The sequence below is a fragment of the Rutidosis leptorrhynchoides genome, chromosome 3, assembly GCF_046630445.1.
Source record: "Rutidosis leptorrhynchoides isolate AG116_Rl617_1_P2 chromosome 3, CSIRO_AGI_Rlap_v1, whole genome shotgun sequence".
Classification (NCBI taxonomy): domain Eukaryota; kingdom Viridiplantae; phylum Streptophyta; class Magnoliopsida; order Asterales; family Asteraceae; genus Rutidosis; species Rutidosis leptorrhynchoides.
The window spans coordinates 483,039,175-483,057,254 of NC_092335.1; the positions used below are offsets into that span (position 1 = coordinate 483,039,175).

The window sequence follows — 18,080 nt, forward strand, 5'->3', positions numbered from 1 at the left end:
TTAATTGCACTTCTAATTATCGTACTTTTTAATTATCGCAATTTTATTTTATCGCATTTTTATTATTCGCAATTTCATTATCGTTATTTACTTTACGCTTTAATTTAAGTCTTGTATTTATTTTATATTTTACATTAGGTTTTAACTGCGACTAAAGTCTTAAAATCGACAAACCGGTCATTAAACGGTAAAAACCCCCTTTATAATAATAATATTACCTATATATATATTTGTATTTTTATAAAAGTAAACTAATATAGCGTTGAGCTTTGTTTAAAGATTTCCCTGTGGAACGAACCGGACTTACTAAAAACTACACTACTGTACGATTAGGTACACTGCCTATAAGTGTTGTAGCAAGGTTTAAGTATATCCATTCTATAAATAAATAAATATCTTGTGTAAAATTGTATCGTATTTAATAGTTTTTCCTAGTAAAATATAAGCTATTTTATATACACCTCGTACGACATCAAGTATTTTTGGCGCCGCTGCCGAGGAACTATCTTAAAAGCCGGAAGCGCAACGCTAATATAAAAAAAAAAAAAAAGATTTTTTTTAGTTACTTTTATTAAAAGTCGTTTTTATAAAAATACGTTTTAATTATTCAAAAATATAAAAAGAAAAACAAAAATATAAGTATTTTTTTTTAGTATTTAAGTTTTATAAGTTTCTTTATCTTTATTTTAGTTTATAATAATATAAATTTTATTAAACATCTTTTATTTATATAAAAATAGAAAACAGAAAATAAAATAAAAAAATAAATAAAGAAAAACGCGTAAAAATTATCAGCTGTCAACTGAATTTCAGAACCCCGCGACTCGCGGGGTTTTCTTCATTAATCACCGCAACTCGCGGAGACCATCTGACACGCGCACAGGAAGCCCTAATTCAGCATTAATTACGGGATATTATTAATTATAATTATTATTTAACCAAATTATAATTATTATTATTATTATTATTAGTTTTAATTTTACTTTTACTTTTTATTTACGTATTTTAGTTAAATTAGTTTTATTAAATTGTAAAATTAGTAGTTTTATTAAATAATATAAAAATAATATTTTTATAAAAATTGTAATTTTTACAACTTTTTGTATATTTTTATATTTTGTCCCTTTTTAATCGTTGTAGCGTAATATTTGTATTTTTTAGCTCATATTTAATTTTAAACTTAGTTTTTGCTTTAATTATTTTTACTCCTAGATTTTTAGGCTATGCCGTAGAATTCCTTAAGTGCTTTTTCTTTAGACTAAGATTTAGGTGCTTTAGAATTTTGCGACGCCTTTTTAAGTTTTAGTTTCTTTTTAAGTTATTTCCATTTGGGATTTAGTTTTTCCTTGTAAGCTTTAATATTTTTAGACCTTTTACTATGTACCAATTGTCATTCCAATTAGTAATCTCAATTTGCGATTATAATTTTAAGTTAGTTGTAGTAATAAGGTTAGGTTAGTTAAGTATTTTTAAGTTTTTATAAGTTTCTTTTATTTTTCCGTCACCTTTTATTTTTCAACCATTTTTTATTTTTTTTCTTTTTCAACCTTTTTCGACGAACTCTTTTTCTCTCTTATTTCTCGCTATTCTAGTTTTTAGGACTTAGAATTTTTTCTACTTCTTATCTAAATTTCTTAAAATTACGAAAATTTATTTTAAGTGGTTAAATTGATAGACATCAAAATTTTCTGGTTCGTAGTAATAGTTGGATTTGTACGTGGACCGGGTTATTGGAGCCAAACAGTCCTCAATTATATTGAGACCAAACGAATCCTGCCCCTCTGCTGCATCTTTTGGCTATTCGAAACGTGGGCAAAATCAGAAAAGTCTATTGATTGGATAACTTATTATAATTTTTCTTTCCTTTTTAAAACTAATAGGATATTCAGTGAATGCACCGAGCAAGACGTTCATCACCTTTTGTACGTTCACCACCTGTAACTAGATCAAGACATCGTTTAACAAATATAACCGCCGTTGATTTTTCTTTAGAATCGTCATCCAGTCGACCAAGTACTTCAGTTCAAATTACCGATAATCCATTTTTTGAACCCGACCTCACAATTGAGAATCCGGAAAATATTCAGGAACGGTTCATAGATCCTGAACCACTAAACTTTCCTCCGGAACCACCAATCATTCAAACAGAGATTGTTGAGGAACGAACCATTAAATCAGAATCATCTAGTGATACCGAGTCAACAAATTCAATTATGGAGAATCTGGAACCTTTAAGTATGGAAGACCGAATGAGAGCTAAACGCACTGGCCAAGGTCACGCAATTACTCATCCAGACATTAATGCGCCAGATTATGAAATCAAAGGACAAATTCTACACATGGTGACTAATCAATGCCAATTTAGTGGTGCGCCGAAGGAAGATCCAAATGAACATCTACGTACCTTTAATAGGATCTGCACACTATTTAAAATACGAGAAGTGGAGGATGAACAGATATATCTCATGTTATTTCCCTGGACTTTAAAGGGAGAAGCCAAAGATTGGTTGGAATCGTTACCTGAAGGAGCGATTGATACATGGGATGTTTTAATTGACAAATTTCTTAAACAATTCTTTCCTGCATCTAAAGCCGTAAGACTTCAAGCAGAAATTGTTACGTTCACACAGAAGCCAAATGAAACTCTATATGAGGCGTGGACAAGATATGGAAAGTTATTAAGAGGATGTCCGCAACATGGTTTAGACACCTGTCAAATAGTACAAATATTCTACCGAGGATGCGACATCACTACAAGAAAAGACATAGATATAGCAGCTGGTGGTTCTATTATGAAGAAAACCGAAACTGATGCTTACAAAATTATTGATAATACTGCTTCCCACTCAGATGAGTGGCACCAAGAAAAAGACATCATTAGATCATCTAAAGCAGCTAGAGCCGATTCTAGCCATGACTTAGATTCCATTTCCGCAAAGATAGATGCTTTCGAGAGACGAATGGAAAAGATGACTAAGGATATTCACTCAATACGAATTAGTTGTGAGCAGTGTGGAGGACCACATTTGACAAAAGATTGTCTCAGTATTGAATTAACAATGGAACAAAGAGAGAATATTTCATACATAAACCAAAGGCCTGGAAATAATTATCAGAATAATTATCAACCGCCAAGACCGATTTACAATCAAAACCAGAATTATAACCGAAATATTCCATACAACAACCAACAAGGTCCTAGCAATCAACAAGTATCCAATAATACTTACAATCAGCAAAGACCGAATTTTCAAAACAAACCACCACAACAAACCGATGATAAAGAGCCGAATTAAGAGTAATACATAGGTTTTTAGCTAATTCGATTACACAAAGGGGTAAAAACAAAGAAAAGGTAAATGAACAAGATTTGTTTTACCATATGTGTATTCGAGACCCACAGAGCGCTGTAAGTATACCATATTGTGTGGGTTATTATTTATCAGCTATGGTTCGGGGGATGCGACCACATAGCATAATAGGAGGTGGTATTTTTATTACTTTGATTGGTGAATATCTCGGTGTGGATATAAGTCGGGGGGGATTATTACTAGAAGAGCCGGAACCCCGCGATACTATAGGTTTAAATGTATACCATGGTGCGAAAGTTTTGAAGCGGCGAAATAACGCCGCAGTACGATACCATGGTAGACATCCACAGGTGGAGAGAAACCAGGAACAAGGTAATGTAGGAGGGGGGAATGAGATGCAAGAAATGCATAGGTTTATAGCTTCTCAGGAATACGAAAATGCTAGACAGAGAGCATTTGAAGATTGGCAAGTTCATCAGAACCAGATCATAGCGCATTGCCAACATATAGGTAGAAACTATATTCCTACACCGAAACCCGTCTTCCCTCCTTGGTCGATAGAGATGCAGCCACCATATCCTACGTATGACCCTGCCGAAGCATTCTATAGCACTTATGGTTATGCCTGGAACCCCTATTGGTACCAATATCATCCTTAGTATACTTATTTTTTTTTGTTTTGTAATTTGTAATTATTGATACATTTAATATTTTTGTTAATATTGTAATCATTTTTATAATTATCTAACTTTTATTCTTAGACTTTAATAATTTTTGAATGTGGGGTAATATACCAAACTTCAAAAATATGTATATATGTTTGCAGTTTATCTTATGTACAAAACAGGATAAAACAACGCGTTTTCAAAGACTGGCATTAAGTTCAGCAAAAGCAAGTAATTTTGACGACAAGATGCAAAATATATGTGAAATAACAACAAGACGGAATGAACAAATGATGTGCACCATTTATCATTCAGCAAACAAACGCCAATATAGTTGGAAACTTTGGTAAAATTTAATCATTTTCACACAAATCACCCTCAATAATTTAAATTGTTACTGATTTCTTGCAAATGAGGGCATTGCAAGATCTGAAGTGTGGGAAGGGGTTAAATTCTTTCGGATTTTAAAATTTTTTACTTTATACACTTGGTTACCATTAAAAATACTAGTAAAGCAGTAGTTGTATTAGAATCTAGTGCTCTCTGATAAAAAAGAACAGCCCTAGTCTTATATACTGACTACCCAATTCTAGTAAAAATTTTCAATTAAATGAATTCAAATCATGTTTATACATATTTATGAACGATAAAACTAGGTTTTAACACCGAAATTATTGTTACCTCGGAAAGGACATAAATTGAGAAACAAACTAAAATGTTAAAATTCATTTAAAATGGAATAGAGGACGATAAAAAGGAAAATAAAAAGCCAAGTGTGGGAAAATTTACCAAGTTATTTTAAACATATGTCACATATATCTGTAACAAATAACTGAAAATACTTTTGCTTTGGACTAAACTAAACTGTTTTACCCGATGAAAGAAAAGAAGAGATGGATCTACATGATGAATCAATTCCATCATTAAAAGGAAGTAAAGTCTTCCAAAAAAGAAACGCGCTTCTTGATTTAGGTCATGAAGTTGTCGTTCAGACCAGCTGTAGGTTGACGAAAAATCTAGAAAAGTCATCACTAAAATCAGCAGGAAATCCACGGACCTCAGCATTAAACAGGGTCGCCAAGTGGTCAGATTTATCCTAACCATGAGAAGGATTTATCTCGTACAATGGGGGGGCACCATGCAAATTAGCTGGATAAGACTAATGAATTAGATCCCCAGAAAGGATAATCTCCTTAAAGATTAAAAATCAGCTTTTAAGACTGATATTACTCAATCCTAGAGATTGACCTTAAAGATTGAGAATTACAAACTCATGGAATTCGATGATATCTAAACTCGAGCTTGAACGAGAAAATATTTTGATCAAAAATTACAAACCGATTTGTTTTCTGAAAACCCTATTTTCAATGCGTTCATTACCATTGAACGTAAAATCCTAGGAATTCACCTGGAATTCATTAGGTCACCTGAACTAAATCGGGTGTCAACCGTAAGAACGGTGGTTGCATAGTGGTCAAAGACAGGACCTTGTGCCAGACCGAAAAATTATAAGGGTGAGCTTTACTATTGCTCCTACCAAGGATAGTAATTGCGTCCGACACGTTATAGACCATAATCAAAAGCATGTCACGGGACATTGCCTTAAACAGTTGCTTGTTCAACGCTTTCCTTTACAACCGGACGGTAGTTTGCCGAAAGGTAATATACGGAACAAGTAAACTGGACGTGTTGCTTTCCAAATACAAGGTTAGCAAGTGGGTGACACAAAACCGCAAGTTTTGAGCTAAAATTTTCAAATCTGAAACCCACCAAACCCACAAAAATATTTTGCAAACACCGGTAAAGGGTTATTCCGGAAAACTTATCTAGGATAAAAACTAGATTTCAAAAGATCAAATGTTTTCATAAAGATCCAATTTCCTTAATGGATCTAAATTTTTATAGTCATGTGGGACTGTAAACCATATCGTTACTACCATTGTTTATACCGCCGTATAGAAATCACTGATGTACAAAGTGTGAAGAATAAAGAAGTGATTCTAGTATTTCAAGACGATATTGCTTGAGGACAAGCAACGCTCAAGTGTGGGAATATTTGATAATGCTAAAAACGAACATATATTTCATAGCATTATTCCTCAAGAAAGACAAGCTTTTAGTTGCAATTGTTCTATTTACAAGTAATATTCGTTTAAATAATAAAAGGTGAAGACAAAAGACAGATTCGACGAATTGAAGACGCAAACGACCAAAAAGCTCAAAAGTACAAAAGACAATCAAAAAGGTTCCAATTATTGATAAGAAACGTCTCGAAATTACAAGAGTACAAGATTCAAAACGCAAAGTACAAAATATAAAATTGTACGCAAGGACGTTCGAAAATTCGGAACCGGGACCAGAGTCAACTCTTAACGCTCGACGCAACGGACTAAAAATTACAAGTTAACTATGCATATAAATATAATATAATATATAATTAATTATATTAATTATATATATATATTATATATATATATAAAAAACCGTCGGCAGAGAAAACTCCAAGGACTGAGCTGTAAATACTATCTCCGCGACTCGCGAAGTTTGAAGGGGTTTTTGCCGCGAGTCGCGGAGCCCCAAAATTCAACTCTGGCTATAAAGCAAACCGAATTCTGATCAAATTTCATTTTTTATTTTCATCTCTCTCTCAATATATACGTAATATATATATATAATTTATATTTTAATTTTAATTTTAATTTTAAATCCTAATAATAAGGGTATGTTAGCGAATGTTGTAAGGGTGTAAGTCGAAACTCTGTCCGTGTAACGCTACGCTATTTTTAATCATTGTAAGTTATGTTCAACCTTTTTATATTAATGTCTCGTAGCTAAGTTATTATTATGCTTATTTAAAACGAAGTAATCATGATGTTGGGCTAATTACTAAAATTGGGTAATTGGGCTTTGTACCATAATTGGGGTTTGGACAAAAGAACGACACTTGTGGAAATTAGACTATGGGCTATTAATGGGCTTTATATTTGTTTAACTAAATGAAAGTTTGTTAATGTTAATATAAAGATTTACAATTGGGCGTCCCTATAAATTACCATATACACTCGATCGGACACGATGGGCGGGGTATTTATATGTACGAATAATCGTTCATTTAACCGGACACGGGAATGGATTAATAGCCACTAGAATAATCAAAACAGGGGTGAAATTACATTCAAGGGTAATTGGTGTAATTGTTAACAAAGTGGTAAAACCTTGGTTTACACGCAGTCGATAACCTGGTGTATTCATTAAACAAAGTATTAAAACCTTGTTACAATTCGAATCCCCAATTAGTTAGAATATTTAACTTCGGGTATAATAATAATTTGACAAGGACACTTGCAATTTATATTTATGACTGATGGACTGTTATGGACAAAAACCAGACGGACATATTGAATAATCCAGGACAAAGGACAATTAACCCATGGGCATAAAACTAAAATCAACACGTCGAACATCATGATTACGGAAGTTTAAATAAGCATAATTCTTTTATTTCATATTTAATTTCCTTTATTTTATATTTAATTGCACTTCTAATTATCGTACTTTTTAATTATCGCAATTTTATTTTATCGCATTTTTATTATTCGCAATTTCATTATCGTTATTTACTTTACGCTTTAATTTAAGTCTTGTATTTATTTTATATTTTACATTAGGTTTTAACTGCGACTAAAGTCTTAAAATCGACAAACCGGTCATTAAACGGTAAAAACCCCCCTTTATAATAATAATATTACCTATATATATATTTGTATTTTTATAAAAGTAAACTAATATAGCGTTGAGCTTTGTTTAAAGATTTCCCTGTGGAACGAACCGGACTTACTAAAAACTACACTACTGTACGATTAGGTACACTGCCTATAAGTGTTGTAGCAAGGTTTAAGTATATCCATTCTATAAATAAATAAATATCTTGTGTAAAATTGTATCGTATTTAATAGTTTTTCCTAGTAAAATATAAGCTATTTTATATACACCTCGTACGACATCAACCACCAAAGCTTTCCTTTCCTCAATAGGCGACACATGTTCGCTCATCACGTCTACTAGATAGGAACGTTTTCCGCATTCCTCGGTACTTAACCCCCCCATTTAGGGTTTTAACCCCATACTTTCACCGTCGAGATAATAACATCCCGCGGAATTTTGACTTTCCACAACGCACATTACCCTTTCCGGCGTTGGTCATACTCAATAGTCCTTCCAAGGACTCACTATAAGATATTTGAACCTCGATCTTTCAAATCATTCAAGTGTTAATGCCCGCTAAACATCACAATATTCCACAGTTGTATCTTCAGGTTCCTCACTGGTACCCAAAATCAAAATAATCACACCATCGAAGTCAAAAGTTACACTAGCAGGTATAAGGAGGCACCTGACGTTGTGTTATCCGACTCTAATTACCACACCGAGTCTCCAAAGACTTAACCCTTACGGGGTCTACTCTCGGTGTCACATGTCACCTGACTACATGCGGTCACACAAATCTAAATAACCTTACGGCTCAACGCCCACGTCTTCCTAGTGACACCCGCTAGTCACTATTCACCTAGGCTGCATAGCTAGCCTATTTATCTTTCAACTCAACACTAAGGAGGCGCTTGGAACACCAAATCTTACACCTTTCTAACTTCGTCTTAACCATTAACCCGGTTACCTATATATATAAGGATAGTTAACCACCATGACTCTACTCGCACACGAACGTGATTAACGGAAATGCCTCTCGAACGGCATACCGCGTCCACCCCCAAAATCATAAAAGAAAAGAGTGGCCGTCAAGAGCGTACCACACTCGCCACACAATCACAAAACCGCCATCAAAATCGGACCGCCAATTAACATGTATATATACATCATCGTATGTTATTATCGTCAAGTGTACTACCACCCTCTGGTTACGGCCTAATTGGTTTTACCATAAAGCTCAACACAACATTTGGGACTACGCCCTACACGGTCTCATCACTATACGCTCGGTTAAGCTCTCGCGGCTACACCAAATCAAAACCCAACACTCTCCATAAGACGATTACACGTCACGTACTCTCATTTGGTGATATAACACCCGGTGCATACTAATCCAATAACATGCGTACACAAGCAATTAGTTGTTAAACTCACATACGAGCAACAATACACACATAAACTACAAATCCTACGGGTCTCACTCGAACGAGCTTAATGACCCAAAACCACGACGCAATAAGCCTAGACAGCAGAAGACTCAAACAACAGATGTCAAGGCACAACACACCGACCTATACGACCAATCTCCTCACCGATCATAGCCCACGAACTCTCGCGAGCTCAATTTACCATAAAACCGACGCTCACTTTCCTCCGTTGGCATCATTCAAGCAACGAACTAACGCCAACATAACTCGTACCTCGTATACCAAGAACGCCGCTACCCGCAGGGTAGACTTTTCTCACCATCAAATTCTTTCTACCCGTTACCACTACAAAATCATCCGGCCAACGGTAAACACATGCTCACACTCCTGGAAGAGAGTGACCACTGCTCTAACAATGAATGCTTATCGTCTTGCATCCCGTAACACGTACGTCATCGAACCTTGCTTTAACACTTAGCATACAAAGATTTCGGTTCGTCCTTCGCCACGTCATACCAATCATCCATTAGCACGAACGCAAACATCCCTCTTATAGTTTTCCGATTGCTAAAGCTTGTAAAATTTTCCACTTAGTCACTCAAGTTCATAAGAGTTTCACTCCGGTACCCTAAGTACAATGTAAGCGCAACACCATCGGATTTGAATACCACACTAGTAGGTATGAAAGAGGCACCTAACATCGCGTCTCGTAGACTCCATTACTAACATACATCGAGACCCAGAACACTCGATCTCAAGGGTTCTATCCACCCGTCGAACCTCATGGTTCATCAACTTCAACACGAAAGCAAACACGCGCTAACAACCGAACACCAAGGCCCATACCCGTGGCTTGGTAGAATCATTTACCCCATCACTAAGAAATGTTTGGCTGCACCAAGTCATACGCCCTCGTCTGTCAATACAACGTCATCATAGGGTGTTTCCATTAGGAATGTCACCCATATAAATACTACGTATTACCGCCATGCATTCCTCCCCAGGGCGCATTTCTACGAGTCAACGACTAAAGCGCTACCCCGGTGCACTATCATCAAAACCACCAACAAACTGAATCTTCACCGAGTTCACTAACCTCGCACCCTTATGAGTACCTTTGAAAAATACGTTCACTTGAGACTAATTAGATCTCGAAACAAAGTTTAAGTCCCTAATACATACACGAATCCATCGGCACACAATAAACAATAATAAGGCATATTTGTACCACAGACGAAAATACCTGAAACATCATCGTTGGACCCTTGCGCTTCACTGATCATCAGATAGTCACGCTCTAACCTCCTAACCCGATCGACAAACGATTTGGAACACTCTGATTTTCGGTGTCCCTTCTTTTGGCAAATAAAGCACTTGATCGTGCTTAAAGGTACACTCGTACAATCCCGTGCCAAATGACCTCGTCCTCCACACCTAAAGCACGTTGGCCCATAACTTCCCTTACTCCTCTTCTTCACTTTTTCAACACCTTCGGGCGTACTTCTCGCCCTTTTACTAGGAGCACCTCTTGATTCGAACTTTCTCTTACCCAAAGAGTGATCAGCAGTTTCTGGAGCATGAGATTCAATCCCCATAGTTGCTCCTTCGTCGCCGTCACCTTGAGGTTTAGGAAACCTCTTTTCTAACTCTTCCTTCACGACCTTAGGCATTTGGTCTCGGACCATCTCGGTTACTATTCCCTTGAACGATTCTTGGAGAACTTGTTTAACCTTGTCGGCGAAAGTCAAGATATAGCGTTCGAACTCCGCCTCAATCCTTAACGTTAACTCATCCTTCCCCTCATGAATAGGCCCGTCCGTTCCATATCCCTCTTCCGTCTTCATTCTAAAGAATGCAATCGATTAAGCAACGAACGAGTACAATCATACGTACAATCCCAACCCATCTTGATCGGCAATCGTCTTACATCACTTGTCAAATACGATTTGCACCTGTAAAAATGGTAGCTAATCATTATTACGCGTACACGCCGTATTCACTCGTTAGTACCACGACCACTTTGCTCGATGATATAACCCAACACAAACACAAAATATATTAATAATATCCGCACATTAATATAAACGTTAGTCCACCCATAAACTGGGACACTAACCGAATTCCCGTTCCGACCCGTAATCCTACAAGTCCCGCACAAATAATCACACACAAAAGTCTAAGTCTAGGCACCTATCTCAAGTCACCTAAATCCCTTAGACCATGCTCTGATACCACTTGTAACAACCCAACCCATTATACAACCGAAAACAGACCATAAAAAAAATTAAACAGGGCAGCCCAGACTGGGTGCGCAGCGCGCAGCCCAGCCTGTGCGCGGCGCGCACTAGGTGCTGGCAGTTTCTGTCCGGATTTGTCATTTTTTGTAAAAAGATCACCCACTTCCCGACATATTTAGACGAAACGCTTTTCACAACATGTTCTTATATGTAAAACTAACACGATTTAATAATAAAACAAGTTTTACAACACGGGCCCACATCGACCCAAATTACGGGGTTCGTACAAACACGAGTTTTGACCACACTAGTTAAATTTCCAAACGGCACAATGAGCATGGTGTTTGGGGAATTAAACTACCCAAATTTCGGTCAACTCCAAAAGCTACCACATCAAAAGCATCCCCTAACAAACAAAACGGGATCTCTAACCCAAACGAACGCCCTTACCCTTGTCTCCGCCAAAACCTATAAAATGGTAAACAACGAGAGGGTAAGCAAAGCTTAGTGAGTGAAACAATTATACATACACATATATAACCCATCTACTTGTAATCGCACCCACTAAATACCTCATACGAAAATGTAACTCAATAGCATGCCGTCATACTCATAATGCTAACAACTCGTACAATATCACAACACCACATTAGCATATACTCAACAATATATATATATATATATATATATATATATATATATATATATATATATACACACACATACACATATGTATAACATGCTTATACAATATCCAAGAACATAATATGGTTAACTATAACGCTATGGTGCTACCAGCACGTGGTTCACACGATACGCATTTGAGTCTCACTCTTTTATAGTGCTACCGGCACGTGGTTCACGCCTCATTTTATAGTGCTACCGGCACGTGGTTCACACTTGATGCTACCGGCACGTGGTTCACATCCTAATTTATAGTGATACCGGTACGTGGTTCACACTTGATGCTACCGGCACGTGGTTCACACTTGATGCTACCGGCACGTGGTTCACATCCTAATTTATAGTGCTACCGGCACGTGGTTCACACTTGATGCTACCGGCACGTAGTTCACATCCTAATTTTATAGCGCTACCGGCACGTGGTTCACACTTGATGCTACCGGCACGTGGTTCACATCATAATACCAGTCACATACATGTTATGGTACTACCGGCACGTGGTTCATACCATAACATTCACAAATAAATACGCCATATATATGTACGCATAATTATTCCACTCACCTCAATTACTTGAAAAGTAAATGCGCTTGAGCTCCTAATCGTCCAAATGCAAATCACCTAAGTAATTTACAAGCAAATAAGCTAAACACTCTAGCTTATACCCAAAACACCATTTAGTGCAATATAGACCCATTTGCACTTACTTTACTTTGACCAAGTCAAAACTCACCCGAAAATCCCCATAATCATAATCGACTAGTGATTATGTTCTGACAACTCGTTTTATTCAAGGTTTCATCAACAAAACACCTTACTTACATCATTTAACACAAAACTCATTTTGACCTATTCTCAAGTCAAAACACCCATTTGGCAAGCTCACACAATTAATCACTTATAACCTAAGTTAACTAGTGATTTTAACACCCGAACGTGATTATCAACTAATCAATTTCACTAACCAACCCAAACCAACCAATGGTCATTAACACTACTTACTAGTTCAATCACCCAATTATCAACTAGTGGGTTTACTTCAAGAACACCCATTTCAAAAACCCCAATTATGAACATCAATCATACTATGAAAACTTGGAGTTAGAACTTACCAATACTACCACAACGTAGCCGTGAACGAGATGAACAACTTTAACACTTGCAACTTCGATTGATTCAAGCTCCTTCTTCTCCAAATGAAGCTTTCTCTCACTAAACTCTATTTCTCACTCTAGGGTTTGAGAGTGTGTGGAAGAGATGAAGAATGAGATCCAAATGAGATTGGATCAGGGTTTGTGGCCTCAAACCGTCCAACAAGTGAAAAGACCAAACTACCCTTCATTTAAGTAAAAATAGAAAAACTGGAAATCTGTCGCAGGGACAGTGCGCGACGCGCACCATTACCTCTGCGCGGCGCGCACGCAGGCCTGAGCAGGTTCTGACTTTTCTTAAATTACGCAAAGCTTCACACACTTTAAGTACATCATATATACTCCATGTACAATAAATAATTGGGTCTTACATGACTAGGTTATGCTCGTAATACAAATTTTCTGACTTGAATGCTTTGTGATTTAGTTAATGAAAAGTGTACTATTGTATTTCTTGCAAAAAATCATGCATGTTAGACTTACAATTTGCGTCAAACGCTTTTGTAATGCTTCCGTTATGACAAAACGAAGATTCGTGTTGTTAAGTGAGCTGAAACTGTTTTTAAAGTTAAACAAAAATTGCTAGAGTGAGCTAGAAGTTGATTGAGACTTTGATCTTCTGGAATATGTTATTTTAAATGTTTCTTGATGTTTTTCATTTGTATGCCAACTTGAGAAAACATGATTTGCCATGAGATATATGCTCGACTAAGTGATGTGTTTATTTGTTGACTAAAACTGAAAGGTCTGTAAAGATTGATTAAACTGTACGAATTGACTAAAGAGATGTCTTTGATTATTTTATCACTAAAACTTTAGATGTATGGAGTAATCTCCAATTGGTCATTCATCAAAATCTATTTTCTATATTTTTTGAGAAATGTTTCAAAACTGACGTGCATGCTAAAACTGATTTAGTAAATCATAACTAGACCTCTTCTGATATCCGACTTTTAGACATCTTATGAGGGTTGGGTTTGACTTTTTGGAATCAATTTTGAGTCTAGTTGTGATCTGGAGTTTTCCATGAATTATGTGCTATGAGTTATAGTTGTATCTTTCTACGATGTACGTATTTTAAAGGCATGCGTTAAACTGCGAATGTGCAAATTGCTAAACTATGAACTGTAACATGTTGTTTGACTTAGGTTTGACATGTTGACCATGATTGCATGACCTACTGAGATGTTTGACTTTAGTTTACCACTTTGACCGAGTTGACTTTTGAGTTGACTTTGGTTGACTTTTGTTGACTTGCTTGGATTAGTTGACTTTTACTTGCTTGTTGAGTCAGTCTGAGCACTAGGACTTTGCGTACACTATGGGTTGACATAGTGTGACCTATATGTATACTTAAGGTGACCTATTTGACTAGGATACATTGTTTGGTCATGATTGTTCGACTACCGTACGATTTTACTAAGAGAATTACTGTGCTTTTGAAAAAGTGAGTCTACAGTCCCATTTTCTTTAACATTTTTGGGATGAGATACATGCTGCTTTTGAAACTGTTTCTTAAACTGTTTTTACATATTAGGCACGAGTAACTTACCAGAATATACACATGAGTTCAGAAAAAAATCCCTTAGCTTGATTATATTAGTTACTTTATGTAAGCTCGACTTATAGGGACGGTACCGTTAGGTTTGACAAACCTCACCGCAACATAATTGGTGCTTATTTTGTCGTTACTTGTACACTTGATCGGTGTATGCTTAGAAAGGGTAAAAGGAAGACGTGTAGCGCTTTAGCTATCCGCAAAGGTTAAAGTTTTATAATCAAGTGCTCATGCTTATGTATACTTTTATGAAGCTTTTCAGAAATCTCGTGGCCTAACTTACGATGAACGTTACTTAAACATGATGTTTACAAACTTGAAACTAGACATGGTAATGTCTACAAACAGATGAAACAAAAAGAACTTTTTGATGTCACTCACAGTTAAAACTTGACATCTTACAAGCAGTTTATTACTTGACATTTGCTATACGCAAACTTTTGAGATTAAAGCTTAGCGGTTTATTCAGATAAACGATTTTGAGAAATGATTTTCGACAAACGATTTATGAAAATTGATTTATGAAACATACGAGAACTATTTACTCAAACCTATAGATTCACTCAACTTTATGTTGATCCGTTTTGCATGTTTTATCTCAGGTATAAGTTGCTTCCGCTGTAGAACATTGCTGTTATGTAGAAGTCAAGCCAAGCATTGGGACCAGAGTTAATACGCCATAAGTGGATTCTGACGGGGTATTACATACTCAGTGGCGAAAACAGAAATTCTTTTCACAGGGGGAATTTTTTTTTATAAAGCCTAACAATTTTTTTGGGCAAAATATGGATAATTTTGGGTAAAATATGGATGTTTTTGGGTAAAATAAACTTAATTTGGAAGACCCTATATGGTAGAAGTATCTCAAGTAGATATATTAGTGCTATCAGGGATATGTACGAAGGGGCGAAGTCATGTGTTAGAACGTCGGTGGGGAGTACTGAAGTTTTTCCTATAGAAGTAGGCCTGCATCAGGGATCAGCCCTTAGCCCTTTTCTTTTCGCTTTGATCCTTGACGAGCTTTCTCGAGGGATACAAGAGTGTATCCCTTGGTGCTTGATTTTTGTCGATGATATTGTCCTTGTGTCTGAATCTAAGGTGGAGCTTAACAGAAGACTGGAGCAATGGAGGGTGGCCTTAGAAAGTAACGGTCTACAAATTAGTAGACAAAAGACGGAATATCTTAGAGGTAATTTCGATGGGAACGACGATGAACAAGATGATGGAGTGAACATCTGCATTGGAGACCAAATCTTGCGTCCACAAACCTCGTTTAGATACCTAGGCTCGATGCTCCACAAATCAGGTAGGATAGATGAAGACGTGTCGCACCGTATAAAAGTAGGGTGGGTGAAGTGGAGAGCAGCGACTGGAGTCTTATGCGACAAGAAGATCCCCCTAAAGCTGAAAGGGAAATTCTTCAAGGTGGCAATTAGACCTGCCATGTTATACGGATCAGAGTGTTGACCAATGACGAAGGCGCAATAGAGAAGGATGGAGGTGGCAGAGATGAGGATACTTAGGTGGACATGCGGTAAAACCATGTTGGATAGGATTCCAAATAGTGTTTTTAGTGAGAACCTGAAAGTTGGAAACATCATCGACAAGCTAAGAGAAGAACGGCTCCGATGGTTTGGACATGTGAGGAGGCGCCCTCTTACCGCTCCTGTTAGGAGAGTCGAGGCACTCACGGTTGACGGTGTAAGGAGAAGGGGTAGACCTACTCGTAGGTGGGAGGATAAAATAAAGCTCGACTTGAAGGAGCTTTTATTGACCGAGGACATGACCTCTGATAGGAATGCGTGGAGGACTAGAATTAGAATTAATGAGTAGGTTTGGTATGTTGGTGTGTTCGTGGGTCTGTGTGTTTGGGTTTTTGTGTCTTCTTTTATTGTGTTGTTCTTGTGTTTGTCTTTGTTTGTTTGTTTCGTCTTGTAGCGTGTTTTTCTGCGCTTTGTTTATTACCGGACCCTCTTCTTTTTACTGGGTAGGTTTTTGTCTGCTTGTGTGTGTTTGTTTGTTTACTTGTTTAGGGATTAGGTTGTGGTTGCGGGTATGTTTTGTTTGTATGTTTATTTGTTTGCTTTTTGTTTGTTGCGTTTGGTGTTTATGCGGGCTTGTATCTTTTGTTTCTGTATGTTTGTTTGTATGCGTATGTGGGTCTGTTATTATGTATGTTTGTATGTTTGCTCGCGGGTACGTTTCAGGTTTTCATGTTTTTTGATTGGTTACGTACGGTTTCTTGTATGTATGCATGTATGTATGTATGTGTGTGTGTGTGTATGCATGCATGCATGCATGTTTGTTTGTTTGTTGGTCTGTGTTTCTAGGTTTGTATTATGTTTTTGTTTTTAGTTGTAGCATCTCTCGTTTTGTCCTGAGCTTCGCCCTACTGTCTAAGGTACGTCTTCTTTTTCCCTTATATATATATATATATATATATATATATATATATATATATATATATATATATATATATATATATATATATATATATATATATATATATATATACTCCTACTTTTTCCTTTTTTTTCCTTCCATAAACGGTTCTGTTAAGCGAGGCTTAGCAAGCGTTGATTTATTGGCGACTTGACTGCTGCTTAGAGCCTAAATTGAACTCCAGGCACGATGTAAAACCCATGAAAATTTTATTCTACCATTTTCATGGCGTCTCTGTTTATTTTATTTATTTTTTATTTTCCTATTTATTATTACTTTTTTATATATTTATCTATTTATTTCAATTTTTTTTTATTTTATTTATTATTGCTTTTTCTCATTCTTCATGGCCGGAGGTCCTCTTGAAAGCAATCTCTTTACCCGTCGAATAGAGAGAGGGAGGACTTTCTCCGCTCTTGTGAGTGTTTAACTCGGGGTGGAGAAATGACTTCTCTTTATTCTAGGATAGAGGAATGATTGTCTACATCCAACCTCACCCATACCCCACGCATATGGGATTGGGTATTGCTGTTGTTGTTGTTGTTGTTGTTATGGAGGTTTTGGGGCAACATACTGAGACTTTTGGGCATAATATGGAGGCTTTGGGGGCAAAATAGGAAGATTTTTGGACAAAAAAAATTTCCACTGGAGCAAAATCAAAAAATTCAAAAAAATTTCACTAAAATTTCGAATCCACTGGGCGCGGGTGTCCGACCTCTCAGCTACAATTGATTATGTTATTTTATATGATGCATTTAGTATTTAACCTCAAAACAAATTCGACAATAAAATAGTGGATGATCACGTCACGGGGGAGGCAAGAACATCTTGATCGAAAGTTTCACTACTCTACAGGGTCGTCTCAACAATTTGAAGGCCCTAGACGAAAATAAAAGT

The 18,080-nt window shown here is 36.5% G+C and overlaps 1 protein-coding gene across 1 annotated transcript; it reads left to right on the plus strand.

Annotated features, from left to right (window-relative positions):
* The first annotated feature begins 15,635 nt into the window (after nucleotides 1-15,635).
* LOC139901718 (uncharacterized) lies at nucleotides 15,636-16,264 on the plus strand. The gene is made up of 2 exons (XM_071884396.1): nucleotides 15,636-16,087; nucleotides 16,201-16,264. Exons 1-2 carry the CDS (start codon nucleotides 15,636-15,638, stop codon nucleotides 16,262-16,264), a joined length of 516 nt encoding a protein of 171 aa, XP_071740497.1.
* Nucleotides 16,265-18,080: the final 1,816 nt, after the last annotated feature.